At 52.9% G+C, this 15,466-nt stretch overlaps 1 protein-coding gene across 2 annotated transcripts; it reads right to left on the minus strand.

The window, feature by feature from the left end:
• Window positions 1-1,019: 1,019 nt before the first annotated feature.
• On the minus strand, window positions 1,020-10,940 carry FKBP8 (FKBP prolyl isomerase 8). 2 transcript variants are annotated; one of them, XM_032316232.1, is made up of 9 exons: window positions 10,830-10,940; window positions 9,147-9,469; window positions 6,238-6,407; window positions 5,977-6,065; window positions 5,468-5,685; window positions 4,652-4,824; window positions 2,631-2,708; window positions 1,980-2,111; window positions 1,020-1,551 (listed from the first exon to the last, which is right to left on the minus strand). In XM_032316232.1, exons 2-9 carry the CDS (start codon window positions 9,442-9,444, stop codon window positions 1,465-1,467), a joined length of 1,245 nt encoding a protein of 414 aa, XP_032172123.1. In that variant the 5' UTR covers window positions 9,445-9,469; window positions 10,830-10,940; the 3' UTR covers window positions 1,020-1,464. The 2 variants fall into 2 exon arrangements, with proteins under 2 accessions (XP_032172123.1, XP_032172114.1); XM_032316223.1 differs by having other exon boundaries at window positions 5,468-5,688.
• Between the last annotated feature and the right edge of the window lie 4,526 nt (window positions 10,941-15,466).

Raw genomic sequence — 15,466 nt, forward strand, 5'->3', positions numbered from 1 at the left:
GTGACCCTCACAACAGAGGCTAGGAAGTCACCCTCCAGCCCACCATCCCGCTGGTCACCACTCGGGGGCCAGCTCCCCAGCCTGAGGTCAGCAAGACTGAGGAAAGAGGGGGTGTCCTACCTAGGACTCCAGCACCGCTAAGCATGACCAACCCACAGCCCCTACCGCAGTGCTACCCACAGAGCCCCCCTGCTGTGTCTAAGCCTAAAGCAGCTAAATGCTAGAAAGGGTAACAGGTTCAAGCCACCAACAGATCTGTGCCCAGAGAGTCATTCAGGTGGCTCACAGACCAGGACCCCAAAGTAGGCAAGCTCAAGGCCTAACTGCTACCTTCTGCTGGGTGGCTATGGCCGGTGGCTTTCCCTACTGCGGCTGTTAGGGGACAGGTGCAGCACAGATCCTTGTGGTGGTGGTCTATTCCTGGAGATCTCCTCTCCCGGAGGCAGGATGAAGCTGTGAAAAGGGTCACAGGCACTGTCCTTGACAGAGGCCTGACCACCCACTCTGGCTGTGACGGTAGGCAACATTTAAGGGAGAAGCTCCTACAGCCCCAGGTTGGGGTGAAAACTAAACGAGATCAAGAGGAACTGCTGACCACACACTCTCCTTAACCTTGAACGCACTGGGCTCAATCCTGTTCCAGGGCCTTTACACTGGCTATGCTGTTACCCAGGCATGGGGCTGTCTGCTTGCCGCACAGCCAGCCCCCTATGGTCGCTCAGGTCTCAGCATTGTCCCCAGTTAGATCCTGTCAGGATTCCCACTTTCAGATGAGGCAACAGAGACAAGAGAAGTGGAGTTTAACTGGGTGCAAACTTCTGCAGAGGCCACCTGTGTACCCTGAATGCATTGCCCCACTTCTCCAGGTCTCTCCTGCCCTCTTTGTAAAGCAGATCTGCCGTGGCCTAAGATGAGATGCCCCCACCCCCGCTTTAGTCCCGCATGACCCTGGATGTGACACAGGTTATCTCTGGCCCAGCCGCAAGTGACAGCAAAAGAAGGGACTGGAGGCAGCAGAGTGCGGGGTAGGAGGCTTTATTTCATTGAAGGAGTGGGAGGGAGAACCTGGACAGAGGGCAGCAGGCGGTGTGGGTGGGGACTGACACTTGGACAGGGACTGGGTTGGGGAAGGGCTGCCCCCAGGCCTGTTGGGAAGGAGAAACTGAGGCTGGCCTCTGTTGAGACCTAACCCAGGGGGATGGGGGTGGGGATGGGAATTGGGTCTGGAGGAATGAGGGCCCCCTCCCTCTGGGCTGGACATGGAGCCCGGGCCCTGCCTCACTTTCCTCCTACAGGGCCATAGTCCCTCCTGTCTCACTGGGGCCATGTGGCCCCCACACCTCACTGCTCCTGCCCCAGAGGAGGGGGCTGGATCAGACAGGGCAGTGGACAGGGAGCCTGGGGAAGTTAGGGAGCGCGGGGTGGGGTCCATGGTGTGCAAGGGGGTGGTGGCCACCTGGGTGGTCAGTTCCTGGCAGCGATGACCACGGAGAGAGCCACACCCCCCAGGGCAACAGCAGTCGCCCCAAACAGCCACTTCCAGGGGATGGACTGTGGATAAAGGGGAGGGAAGAGAAGGCTGGAGAGTGCTCAAGATTGATTCCCCAGGCTTCAGCTACTAACATGGCCCCAAAAGGCCTCCCAGCAAACCACTGCCTGACAACGCCTTTCCTACCTTCTGGCAAACTCCTACTCATACATCAAAACTCAAGCCAAGTGTCCCCTGCTCTAGAACACCTCCCCTTCCCCTCTGGAAGAGCTATCTCTGCGCACCCTGAGCCCTCCAAGTCTTCTTCCACCTTCTGCTCTAACCCTGACTGCACAGGGCTGAGGCTTCTCTGTGTTCCCAACATAGTCCAACACAGCCCAGCTGACATCAACGTTTGCAAAATGAAGAAACTCCTTCTGGGTGGCATGCCCCACCCTTAGCCCCTGCCCCTCCTCTGGGAACATCCCTGCGCCTGCCAGCCCCCGCTCACCCAGGCACCCTTGCCAGGACACTTGGCAGGCAGCCGGCTGGGGTTCCCCAGCATTTTCCGGTACAGGGCGGTCTCTGTGCTCCTCTGGGCCGCGTGCTTCTTCACCAGTTTTGAAAGCTCTGCGTGGATCGTCTGCAAGAGGTGGGTGTCAGTTGGGCTAAGAACATGCTGTGGTAGCAGCCAACCTGACCATCGTCTCCGATGTTCCGCCTTTCTGAGGAACCTGGTCACTTTGGGGCGAGGACCACTGGGACACGAAAGTTCCATCTGCTCCTCTCGGGACATCAGCAAAGTAGGGGCTGCCATCTCTATCCCCCTAGGCAACCAGTGGATGGGGCAGAGTACAAGGTGGCCAGGAGAAAGGAAGATTTTGGTAGAAAACCTGAGGACACTGACACTGGCCATGTTGGTAGCACCCTTGGCCTCTGGGATTCTGGCTGGGGAGGGGTGAGCCCAGACCATCTATGCAGGGGTCATAAGGGTCTCAGCAAGCTGGCTGGGGCTCTTCAGTCACCCAGCCCCTCGCCGTCACTGCCTAGGCTAGAACCCCAGGAGAGCCATAGCAAGCAGGACAAGGCAAAGACCACAGGATGACTTCCCAGACAAGCTAGCAGGGTAGGTCCCAAGGCTGCCTGCCTCCTTTCTGCTCACCTTGTTGGAAGGTTCCAGCTTCAGGGCTGCCCTCAGAATGGGGATGGCCTCACTGTACTCCCCTTGCTGGGCCAGCACCTGTGGAAGGAAATGGATGGCGTCATTCTAGAACCACAGTGCACCACGATATTCTTCAAAAGGCCCAGCCTTTGGGGCACCTGGGTGGCTCAGTGGGTTGGAGCCTCTGCCTTCGGCTCAGGTCATGATCCCAGGGTCCAGGGATTGGGCCCCGCCTTGGGCTCTCTGCTCAGCAGGGAGCCTGCTTCCTCCTCTCTTTCTCTCTGCCTGCTTCTCTGCCTACTTGTGATCTGTCAAATAAATAAATAAAAATCTTAAAAAAAAAAAAAAAAAAAGGCCCAGCCCTGCTAGGCTCCTGGTTATCCTGACTAGTCCCAAATCTATCACCCACAATCACACCAGGGACCGCAGCCACCCTTATACCGTCCCTGAGCCCTCAGACGACATAAGTGCCCCACTAGGCTCAGTGTCTCCCAATCTGCTCCCTCCTCTGCATGTCTGTCTCAGCCTTTGCAGGAAATCTGGGTGCTGGCCTCACCTCCTCCCTTGCCACCCTAGCTGGCTCAAGAAGCCAAATGAGCATTTCCAAAGCTTTGACTACAGTGAATGATTCAGAGCCAGCCAATGAGGCCCACCTGAACCATGCAGGTGTCACTGACAAACATGGAAGCCTTGAACTTTCTGAGTGAGCAGGTAGAAGCACCTTGGTCCTCCTGAGGGGAAAACCCACAGCAGATAGGCACAGCATCCCAACAACATTGCTAATACCTGGATCCAGCCATGCCTGAAGCCAACACCCTATAATTGGCAATTCCTAAGTTATTAATTCCTCCTCTTGTCTGAAACTGTTAGGATGGGTCTGTGTCACCTACAACCAGCAGATACAAATGTGAGGCTATAGGAGCAGACAATTCCACTGCCCCCAAGAGCATCAGACCCCTGAAAAAATAAAGATAGCATCTTCTTCCCACGTTTCTACACAGAACCCTACACACAAGTGGTTTAAAAATGCTGATTGGAGGGAAGCCCTGCTCATGCCTCTCATTGACAGGCTAGGTGACCCACCATTTCCTTGTGTCTCAGTTTCCTCAGTACTGCTAAAGGCACTGAATTCCGCCCCCGCCCCCCCGCACCAAACACACATACATACACACACACACACACACACACACACACACACACACACAGGTGGAGATGAATAGCAGATGAGGACAAAAGCAATTACGGTCAAGTCTACACAGGCCAAATTCATCCCTACATTCCACAGCATTTACTGGGCACCCACTGTGTACCTGGCCCTGTTTGCATGGCTAGAGATTTACCAGTGAGTGAAATGGACAAAATCTCCAGCTTCTAATAAGGGACCTAACAGCCACGATGACACCTGCCTCTGCTAATGGCACCACGGTGAACATGAAGACAGGGCAGGGGGTCAGGTGGGTGTGGGGGGGAGAGCTTCCTGAGGAGGGGAATCGGAGCAAAGACCTGAAGGAGGTGAAAGAGGGACCCATGGGGCGATCTGGGGTGTGAACGGCTCAAGCAGAGGGCAGAGCTTGTGCAAAGTCACTAGGGTGGGAATAACCCCAGCCTGGGCAGCAAGCAGTGAGGAAGCTGAGCAGGACGGAGAGAAGGAAGAGGAGAGATGGAGGGGATGGTGGGAGGACCCGATGACCCAGAGTCCCAAGGGATGCAATGAGGACTTGGCTTTTTACTCTGAGACGTGTGAACCATGGAGGATTATATACAAGGAGCAGTCACCAAAGGGCCACAGGGCAGTGTCAGCAGTTAGGAGGGAACTTAAGACCTACGGTTCAAGTCTGGCTTGTCAACAAATTGCTATGATCCAGACCACACCCCAGCACCTGTCTGGGACTCAGTTTCCCCACCTGTATCCCAGAGAGCTTGGCTGGCTGATGCCGTGCTTGTCTCAAATCCAGCATTTGGAACCAGCCCCACTGCTCTGGGTGTGGGGCTATCAGTGGGTCCACTGGCCCGCAGCTCACCTTGCCCTTGCGGAAGAGAGCCTTGATGTTGTCGGGCTGGTGCTCCAGCACAAGGCTGCAGGAGCGCAGTGCGGCTCGGTAGTGGTCCAGCTTCAGCTGTGATGCTGCCAGGTTGTTCAGACATTTCACCTTCAGCTGCAGGAGCTGCTCCTCCTCCTCAAATGTCATGTCCACTGCAACGGGGGGCAGGGGATGTTGGTGTTCAACCGTGGCCTTGGTTACCGCACCGCCAGCCCCACACAGCCAGCCTTCTGTGGAGGGCTGGCCACATTTGACCCCAGGTAAAGGCGCCCCACACACTGTGACCCAGGCCAAGGCCCGCTCCCTCTGGACCTGGTGGTAGAGGGGACTGAGTGGGGAGGGCCTCGGAGTACCCCAGTCCCAAGAGACTGAAGAGAGGGGCTCTGAATTCCCAGGAGCGGGGCCTCCACCGTCTATTCCTTGGAGGACCTCAAGCCTCTCTGGTCTCAGTTTCCCTATTTCTAACACGGGCCAAGACCAGCCCATCCTCAGGGCACTCCTAAGGAGTAAGACCGAGCCTAAGCAATGCGAAGACCTAACCACAAGGCACATGGATTGACATGGTCCCCAGTCACTCACATTCCAACATCTACCCATGTACTATTCTGTTGATCGAGGACATACCGTAAGTCTACAGTGGACTCTAGTCTAAGGGTCAGGAATAGTTGAACATCTGTCCACATTCTGGAATATTCTAGATCATTCTGAGTCTGAGTCCTTCTGTGGCTGGATGCTTCTGGCACGAGTGGATGGCTTCACGGGGCGGGGGGCGGCAGGATTTGACTTGGCACTCACCTTTGGCGCTAGAGGTGATGGCCTTGATGGCGAGGTCGTAGGAATTGGCAGCCAACACGAAGTCGGCCCGCTGGTAGTGGGCATTGCCACACTCCCGCTTCCGGTTGGCCAGAGCCACACGCTCCTGCCCTGTGAGCATTTCCAGGTCAGGCCCATCTACGGCAGTCTTCAGGGTCACCTCCAGGCACAGGGCCGCGTGTGGGGGGATGTACGGGCTCCTGCTGGGGGATGGGGCAAGAGCAGCACTCAGACCCAGCGGCCACCATGAGCAAACCCCAGACACACTGGGTTGGCTAGGGAGCAGGGGGGAAAGGGCGAGGGCTCAAGACTTGGGAGCTGGCCCCACCATCACCCCCTCCTCAGTGAAATAAATGAAAGGGAAATAACTTGCCACCCATGGGCTTCCTGACTTGGTGAGTGACTTCCCCTCCCTAAGTCTGTTTCTTTTCCTATCAATTTGGTGGGCAAAGGGGTCCCCCATGGGGACCCTGCTGGTAACAGGTTCTCACCTGCCCTGGGGGCCATAGCAGTACTTGGAATCAGCAGTGACCATAGCTGTCTCCCCCACATCCATGAGTGGAACGCTGAGATCCAGGGCCTGGTGTGTGGGGGCAAGAGGGTCAGGCAGACTCAGGTACAGAGTAGCAATGCCATGCCCACTCCGACCCTACCACCGCCCTGCCCCCCAGCGGCCACCACCTCCCCTCAGTCCCCGCAGGCCTCCTCCACTCAGCTCCAGACCAGCGGCCAGGGCCCTTGAGCCCTCCCACCTGGATGACGTCACAGTCGCCCAGGGTAAACACCAGCTCTGGCTCTTCCTGCACCCGAGTGCCGTTCTCCAGCGAGGTCTGCAGCTGTACAGTGACTACCTGGCCTTTAGCTGGGCGGCTCGAGCCGGGTGGGCCTGGGACCAGCGTCTTCTTCCGTAACAGCCCGTTCCCTGCCAGGGACCGGGGACGAGCAGCCTATCACCACGCAGGTCAGATGGGTGCTTGCTGCCCCAGCACCCCTCTCCTAGCACCCAGCTGAGCCTCAAAGAGCTGCTCGGCCACTTACTGGGTAGGTGATCCCATGCCCCTGGAACTGTCCCTGGCTGGACACTAGGCATGAAAGGATCAATCTGAGGGGTGACAATTATGGCCTGTCTGACCATTATCTTAAGAAAATTTAGGTCTGGGATGCCTGGGTGGCTCAGTTAGTTAAGCGTCTGCCTTTGGCTCAGGTCATGATCCTGGGGTCCTGGGATTGAGTACCGTACCGGGCTCCTTGCTCAGTGGGGAGCCTGCTTCTCCCTCTGCCTATCACTCCCCTGCTTGTATGCACATACACCCCTCTCTGACAAGTAAATAAATAAATCTTTAAAAAAAGAAAAGAAAATTAAGTCTTGGCCCGGACAAAGAGCTGAGAAAAGTCATCCTGCCAAGCAGAATCAGGCTGGCAGGGATGTCCAGGACAGACTCTGGAGCCACCCTCCACTCCCTCTCCTGGTTCCCAACCAGCCCTTCAACACTGGGCCTCCATTTACCTAGCCATGAAATGGACACATCAGGGAGACCCCTGGTGACACCCAGTGAGCAGTCTGCTTGGTTATCAGAGTCTCTGTGACACCAGGATGTGTCTCTGCCAAAGAAGCACATCACTACACTTCAAAGTTAAGCAGCCAGAGGGCCTATAAGCAACAGTGTCCCTGATGGGCCCACAGCCCATGTCTTCCTCCAAGCCCCAAGCAATCACAGGAATGGCCAAATGGCCATGGTGAACAGCTACAGAGCAGCCATGAGGCCCAGCATCCTCATGAATCCACTCAAGGAACCCGCACAACAAAGAAAGCCACTGTCATCCCACGACCACCACTGAGGCAACTGAGGGCTTACACCTGTGAGGACCATCAGACTAATACCTGCAGTCATCCATATTCCCAGCATTTACCTGGATTCCATAATATTCCACTAGTTTGGGATATACTCTAACTCTGAATGGACCTTTGACTAAAGGTGAGGAACAGGGAAATAGCTGGAGTAGTCTAGAATGTTCCAAAATTTCTGTACTGTTCCCCACTTTGTCCATGCTCTACATCCAGTTTCAGAACTCATCTAGTGGCTCCCTAGGAATCCCTGTGTCTCTTAAGTTTCTGGGCATGAATGGTGGATGTGCTGGTTGGGTTATAAGCAGGCACTGCCTCTTCTCTCAGTAGACTCTGGGCAAATCATGTACCCTCTCAAGGCCTCAGTTTCCTTGGACAGAAGCCCAAATTCTCACCTCAGAAAGCAGCTGCCTCAAACATAAATGGACAGTCAGGTTCGTGCTCAGAGGGAAAGCAGAGCAGCTCTTAATATCAGTAAAGAAGAGCTTCCCAAATTCTAATACAGCCAAGGAAGCTGTCTGCTGGGCAAGCACCTCCATTCACTGAGCCTCAGTTCCCTCATCTGTAAGACGGGGAGATGGTGGGATGCCTGGGTGGCTGATTTGGTTAAGCATCTGCCTTGGGTTTGGGTCATGATCCCGGAGTCCCAGAATTGAGTCCCGCATCTACTTCTCCCTCTGACCCTCTCCCTTCTTGGGCATGCACGTGTGCTCTCTCTCAAATAAATAAATAAAATCTTAAAAAAAAAAAAATGGGGATTTGGTAAGATTACATTATAGGGTCATTGTAAGGCTAAAATATGATGTGTGGGCCTGGCATGGACCCAGTGTTCAGCAAATATTACCTGGTGTTATTTTTATTTTTTGTAATGTTATTATTTATTTATTTGAGACCTAGCAAGAACGAGAGACAGCATGAGCTGGGGTAGGGGCAGGCAGAGAGGGAGTAGCAAACTCCCCTCCAAGCAGAGAACATGATGTGGGGATGTGGGAACTCGATCCCTGGACCCTGAAATCATGACCTGAGCTGAAGACAAATGTTTAACTGACTGAGCCACCCAGGCACCCCAACCTGGTGTTATTTTTAGAAGTGGCATTTCTATCAGCAGTAGAGATGATAACAGTAACAATTTTGCATTATCAAATCAGGATTATTTGACACTATTGTTTTAATATCAGTATTTGTGATCCTATTAACGATGTTTCACTGCCATCATTATTATTTAATATACCAAGTATCAGTACCAGTAACAGTATTTCTCTCTAGTTTCCGGGGTCACTATCATGGGGTACATGATGGGGCATGTGTGTGGGATCCCCCAGTTTCTTTCTTGTAGGCCTTCTCTGAGCAGTTGCAATGCTAATGCATGCTATGAGTCAGAGGATTGAACAAAATGAGATGTCTTCCAGATCTATTTGACCCCTGGACACATTTTCAGAGAAGAGACACTTGTCAGACAAATGCCAAAAAAAGAAGCAGTGGGGGTTGGGAGCTGCCAGCACCTGGAGTACTGGCTGTGTGGCCCTGGGCAGGTGACTCAGCCTCTCTGAGCTGCTCTTAGCAGCTCTGAGAAACAGGGCTAGAACACGACGTGCATGTGTGCATGTGACAATAAAAGGGGTTCTTAGATATGAAGTGTCTCAACCAGTTGCCTGTGGCAAGCGATCACCGTGGTTACATGTTTGACTTCCAAACTACTGCATAGCAGAAAGGGGGAAATAAGGCTCAGGGGAGAAGATGGCCTAGGCCAAGGTCATTCCTGAACCTGAGCTGTCCAGGCCATGTGGGTCAACCCAAGCCACCCCTGCTCCTTACCCAGGATGTCCAGCCACTCATCCGGGGCTGGGGCGGGCTCGGGCTCGGGCTCCATGGCGGCCAGGAACTCTCGGGCCAGGGCCCCAGGCTGCTCGGCCTCCTCCAGTGGAGGCCGCCCCACGTCTTCAAGTGGTGGCAGCTCACTCAGGTCTTCCTCCTCCTCCTCCTCCTCCTCCTCCTCGCCCTCTGCGTCTTCCACCCCATCCAGCACTTCGAAGTCCTCGAGTGGTGGGACCCCAGCAGGCGGTGGGGCAGTGGGCTCAGGCCCCGAGGCAGAGGGCTCAGCACAGGAAGCCATGCTGCTGGGGGGACGGGAATTGGCCCTGGTGGGGGGAATGGATGGGGTAAGAATCCCACCCTCACATTCTCCTCTGCATCCATTCACCCGCTGTGTGACTTAGGGGCACCCGGCCTTAATTTCCTCATCCGTACAGCGGGTAAAGAACAACCCAGGCTTGTCCCACACATCGAACCCTAGCCATCAATCAGTCTCAATGTTAGCTGTTTTACAGCTGATTATTTTTTAGTTTTTACAAATACCCAGAGTAGGAAACATCCTCTGCCCCCATATTTTACAGAAAAGTAAATTGAGGCCCAGAGGGGTAAAGCTATTTGCCCAAGGTCACAGAGCAAGGTAACTGCAGGGACAGAATTTGAACCTGGGGTTTTAAACGCCCAGAGGGGGTTGCTAGGATTTTTTTTAGGGTGACTTAAGTCTCAGGAAGTCTGTTTTTAGAGCCCAAAGGGAACTGAATCTTTACCAGGACTCCCACCTCCAGCTGCCCCTTCTCCTAAGGGTTGCCACTAGAAATCCCAAGACTTTTCTTTCCATACCCTGAATCTAATACCACTCCCCCAATGCCAAGGACCCTGGCCCATACCCTTCCCTGGGAGCCCTTTCTCCTCTCCTCAAGACTCCTGACCACTCTCTCAAAGTAGCCTCCTTTACAGGGGTGGTCAAGACCCCCAAGGGATTCTACAGCCTCCTCTTCTGGCTATGAACAACTGCCCCTCTTCCCCAGGCCCCAAGCTCAGAGGTGGTAAAGCCTGGCTTTCATTCTGATTCTAACCCACAGCATCTCCTCCCTAACCCTCACCTGCCAGCTCCTTCCGGGCTCCGGCCCCATTTTCTGAGACCCTCCCAGCCCCCACCCCCACAATCCCCTGCGCCCGCATAACTCGCCCTCCCCCCTCCCCCAACCACCGCCCCCAGCCTCGGCCAGCTCTCCCCACAGCCGCTCAGTCGACCCGTAAACACCCTGATGTCCCCAGACGCCCCTCAACGGATCGCATCATACCCTACACCCTCCAGACGAGCCCCACACCCGGGCCTGGCTCTCCGTCAACCTCCCACCCAGGCCCCCAACGCCTCATGCCTGTTTGACGCCACCAGTCTGGGGCCCCCGACCCCCCGCACCCCTCGGGGCCCCTGGACCTGCACTTCTCTGCCAACACTGCCCCCACCTACTCCCCTCAGTCCCCTTCGGTTCCCACCCCCAGCCGCCCGCGCTCGGCCGCGCCCCCTCTAGCACTCCGACCCTCCGCGCCCCCCGGCTCGCCTCCCCCCGCGGCCCTTGGCCCCGCCCATCGGCCCCAGCACCCGTCGCCCCGGCACCCAGACCAGCCCAGGCCTGGGCAGCGCCCCCAGCCGGCGCAACCCTGCCGGCGCCCCGGGACACGTGCCTCCGGCTCCGGGACCCCCGCCTGGGGTCCTGCGCCCCCCTCCCCGCCCCCAGCCGCGGCCGCCGCGCCTCGGGAACCAGGCTCCGGCGCCCGGCCCCGCCCCCGCCGTGCCCATTGGCCGCCGCTGCTGCGACTGTAGCATCCATTGGTCTGTGCGCACATCCGTCTCGGAAGCAAGCACCACCCCCTTCCTGCTTGTTTCCGCGGGGCGTTCTTAAAGGGGCAGAGGCTGCCGCGCCACCCGGAGCGGGGGCGGGGGCGGGGGCGGGGGCGGGAGAAGGAGAAGGGGGTCTCCTGGGTGTCTTCGCCAATCAGCGCCGCGCTGCCTACCAGAACTCACCGTTCCCGTTTGAGCTTCATCTTGCTCATCTGAGAAATGGGGATAAACACTCCCATGCACGCACTCTCACCTTGTGGGGCTGTAGTAGGACAGCCCTAAAAGGTGTTGCCTTAAGGAGCTCAGACGTGACAGTCAGTGCAGCTCTGGGACTGCTGGACGAACCACCCTTAAGCACTAATTATAGATATGGACCCAAGGCCTCGAGGGGAGTGATCACCCAAGGGCACGCAGAACCTCTGTCACCCTCGCATGGTCTAATCCCTGAGAAAGCTTTTCTTTTGCACAGAGAAGAAACACAGTTAATGGTTAGGGAGTGAGCAAGCAGGGCTGCTGGAAGGAGTTTCTTCTCCCTGCACCCTCTGCCAGAGGGTGATAAGATACCCATGGCCTCAGGAGAAGGTGGTAGCTTCGATTAGATGGGTTTTTATGGATCTTGTTTTGAAAAGGAGGGGGGACACTTACTCTTCCCTTGTTCTATTTTGTTTCTTTCCCAGGAGTTACCATTTGCAGATCTCCTTCGTTCTTATACCACTCTGCTCCACCCTGGGAAGAATTTTGCCTGTTTTGTCCCTACTGCATCCTTGATTGATGCCTAGCACCTATGGTATGGGAGTTGGATAAATGAATGAATGAATGAATGAATGAGTCACTGGCTATTGGAGGTAGCTAACACCAGAGGAGGTAACTGGCTTTGGAGGTAACTAATCTGTCAGATTGGTGCTCCTTCCAAGGTCACCTCCTACAGGACGACGCTCTCCCAGATCCCCCCAAGGCAAAGCCTGATTGGCTGCCCTCTTAGCAGGATATCACTAGTTATGAAGAATCACTTCATAACTGATTTTATGTCTGTACTATTATTTGACTTAACTCTGCCTTGCCCACTAGGTTGGAAAACCCCCATAGTCTAGGAAGGGTCTGTTGTTTGTCATTGTTTTAGCACCGGGGCCTACACAGTGACTGGCACAAAAGGAGAGGAGGTGGGGGAATTCAGGGAAATCATTGTGGTTGGAAGGCAGGCAAGCTAACCAGCGAAAGAGGTGCTAGGGTGGTGAAGATATGTGAGAAATTTCCTGGGAAAGAACATCAAATAAACCCTGGGCCAGTGTTGGTTCTGAGGGACTTGGGACTACTCCCTATCCATCTCTGAACCTCAATGGTTTTGTCTGTTTGTTTGTTAAGATTATTTATTTATTTATTTGACAGAGATCACAAGTAAGCGGAGAGGCAGGCAGAGAGAGAGTAGGAAGCAGGCTCCCTGCAGAGCAGAGAGCCCGACTCAGGGCTTGATCTCAGGACCCTGGGATCATGACCTGAGCCAAAGGCAGAGGCTTTAACCCACTGAGCCACCCAGGCAACCTAGTCAGTGTTTTTATCTGCATAGTGGAATCTCTTACCCATCCAGCCCCATCTCTATTATAAGGGCTGGAAGAATTGTAATAAACACTGATACTAATAAGTAGACAACCAAATTAAATATAAACTAATAACAGCAACTATTGAAACACTAACAGTAATGGCTGACACTCAGACTTCACAGGTGAAGGCAAACATTCACATGTATTTAATCGTTGTTGTATGAGCCTTAGGAGACAAATGCTCTGATATCTGAAGATCATGTCATTGACTACATGGTATTGCAATTGTCATAGTTTTCCTGGTGAACTCGACTTTTTATTGTTATGATGTGTTCCTGTTTATTTCAGTGTTTCTTGCCTTGGAGTGGAGTTGTCTCATATTAAGATGACACACAGTTCTCTTTCGGCTCATTGTTTTTTCTTTGGCTCATTTTTTTAAAGACTATCTTTATTTATTTGTCAGAGAGAGAGCACACAAGCAGGGGGAGCAGCAGGCAGAGAGAGAAGCAGGTTCCCCGCTGAGCAAGGAGCCCAATGTGGGACTCAATCCAAGGATTGAGTCCCCCCGCCAGGATCACAACCTGAGTCGAAGGCAGATGCCCAACTGACTTGAGCTACCCAGGTCACCCTTGGCTCGTTACTTATTTATTTATTTTTCTTTTTTTTTCCCCAAGACTTTATTTGACAGAAATATAGAGAGACAGGGAACACAAGCAGGGGGAGAGAGAGAAGCAGGCTTTCCGCTGAGCAGTGAGCCCAGTGCAGAGCTTGATCCCAGCACACCAGGATCATGACCTGAGCCCGAAGGCAGATGCTTAACTGAGCCACCCAGGTGCTCCAGCCTCATTTTTAAAATGCACCATTCTTTTGCAACCTTTATCTTCTATCTTTCTGTATCTTTACGTTGTATGTGTCTCCTGTAAGTAGCACAGAATTGGGTTTTGCTTTTTGATTTAGTCTATCTTTTGTCTTTTAACTGGGGCATTTGGCCCATTTACATTTAATATAATTATGGACCTATTTGACTTCCTATGTGTTTTTTCTCTGACTCACTTGCTCTGTGTTCCTTTTCTCTCTCTTTTCTTGCCTTTTCTGGGATTGGATGCATGTTTTTTGGTAAGACTATCCTCATCTTACAGATGGAGAAACTGAGGCACAAAGAAAGTAATTGCCTTGTTCAAGGTCACAGTGATGAAAAACAATATAGGTCAGGTCTCTTCCCCATTGAGCTTTTATTTCACCTAGGGAGCGGGATATTGCACAAACAATGATTCAGGTAAGTATCTAATAGCAGCTGTGATAAGCACTAAGTGGGAAATAAAACTAAAAAAGGGGCAGAGAGCAGCTTCCAGTCCCCAGACTCAGGCCTCCCCCCAACAATGTTCCCATCACTGGTCTGAGTGTCCCCATCACTTTTCACCTTCTCTCTTGAATACAAAAGAGAAAAATATTTTCTTGTCTCTACTCTGCACAAACATTTGGGGCCAACCAAGACCCTTTTAGCCTTGACCTGTACCCCCCAGCCCTTCCAAGACCCTTACGAAAATTTCCTGGCTTCCCACAGAGCCTGAGGGACCCATTGAAAAGCTTGGTTTTTCCAGCATGGGCCACTTCTGGTGCAGTCTGCAAACAAAAGCCATGGTTCCCAGCATCCCGCACCCAGGCTCTTCTCTCAGCACTGGCTGCTGCCTGACTCACAAAGCTCCACAATTCTTTCTTTCTTTTTTCTTTTTATTATTATTTTTTAAGATTTTACTTTATTTATTTGAGAGAGAGAGAGGGCATGAGAAGGGAGAAGGTCAGAGGGAGAAGGAGACTCCCCACTGAGCAGGGAGCCCAATGTGGGACTCCCGGATCATGACCTGACCGGAACCGGAAGGCAGTCGCCCAACCGAGCCACCCAGGCGTCCTCTTTTTTTTTTCTTTTTAAGATTTTATTTATTTATTTATTTGTCATAGAGAGACACAGCGAGAGAGGGAACACAAGCAGAGGGAGAGGGAGAGGGAGAAGCAGGCTTCCTGCCAAGCAGGGAGCCCAATGTGGGGCTCCATCCCAGGACCCTGATACCAATCGTGACCTGAGTTGAGGGCAGACGCCTAACGACTAAGCCACCCAGACGGCCCATATATTTGTATTTTCTAACTCTTACTGCTGAGAGGATCTCTGAGCAATGAATGATACCCCAGTAGCAGTGAGCACACCAACCACCCAGATCTTAGTTTCTCAACACCATTTTCCAAGAAGAGGAACCAGTCTCCCTGGAGAAATGGCTGATTCCAGGGATATTCCAAACCAAACATGGAACAGCTTGTAGTGCTAAAACTAAGGACGTTTTCAGAGAAAGATGGAGACATATTTTTTAAAATATTTATTTGTGGGGGGACAGGCAGAGGGAAAGGGAGAGAGAGACTCTCAAGCAGACTCCCCACTGAGCACAGAGCCTGATCCCACGACCCTGAAATCACGACCTGAGCTGAAATCAAGAGTCGGACACTTAACCAACTGAGCCACCCAGGAGCCCCAAAGATGAAGACATATTAAAAGAACATAGAAGCTAACCTAAAGGGGCAGCAAAGTAAGTAGTGAGTTAATTATAGGGGTGCTGGCTGGCTCAGTCTGCAGAGCACGTGACTCTTGATCTCAGGTCGTGAGTTCAAGTCCCCTGTTGGGCATGAAGCCTACAAAAAAAGAAAGAAAGAAAGAAAGAAATTATTGTAACCCACAAAATAAAATAAATACTCATGAGTTCATAGTGATATAAATACTTGAATAAATGCATAACTAGAGAAGAATGGACAACTCTTGTTTACAATAGAATTCCAATTTATAACTAATTAATAAACAGAAATCACCACAGCAATTTTTGCTGGTAAGAGCCATGGATAGATGCTAAAATTAGTGGATGAAAATACTTTAAAAAAGAAAAAAAAGTAGGGCACCT

Source organism: Mustela erminea, chromosome 1 (genome assembly GCF_009829155.1).
Source record: "Mustela erminea isolate mMusErm1 chromosome 1, mMusErm1.Pri, whole genome shotgun sequence".
Classification (NCBI taxonomy): domain Eukaryota; kingdom Metazoa; phylum Chordata; class Mammalia; order Carnivora; family Mustelidae; genus Mustela; species Mustela erminea.

Bases quoted from the DNA above. Each gene is read 5' to 3' on its own strand.
- FKBP8 (XM_032316223.1), bottom strand. From the start codon at position 9,444: ATGGCTTCCTGTGCTGAGCCCTCTGCCTCGGGGCCTGAGCCCACTGCC. The intron at 6,408-9,146 runs GTAAGGAGCAGG...GGTCCCTGGCAG, and splicing joins TGAGTGGCTGGACATCCTGG to GGAACGGGCTGTTACGGAAG. The intron at 5,689-5,976 runs GTGAGAACCTGT...CCCATCCCCCAG, and splicing joins TGCTATGGCCCCCAGGGCAG to CAGGAGCCCGTACATCCCCC.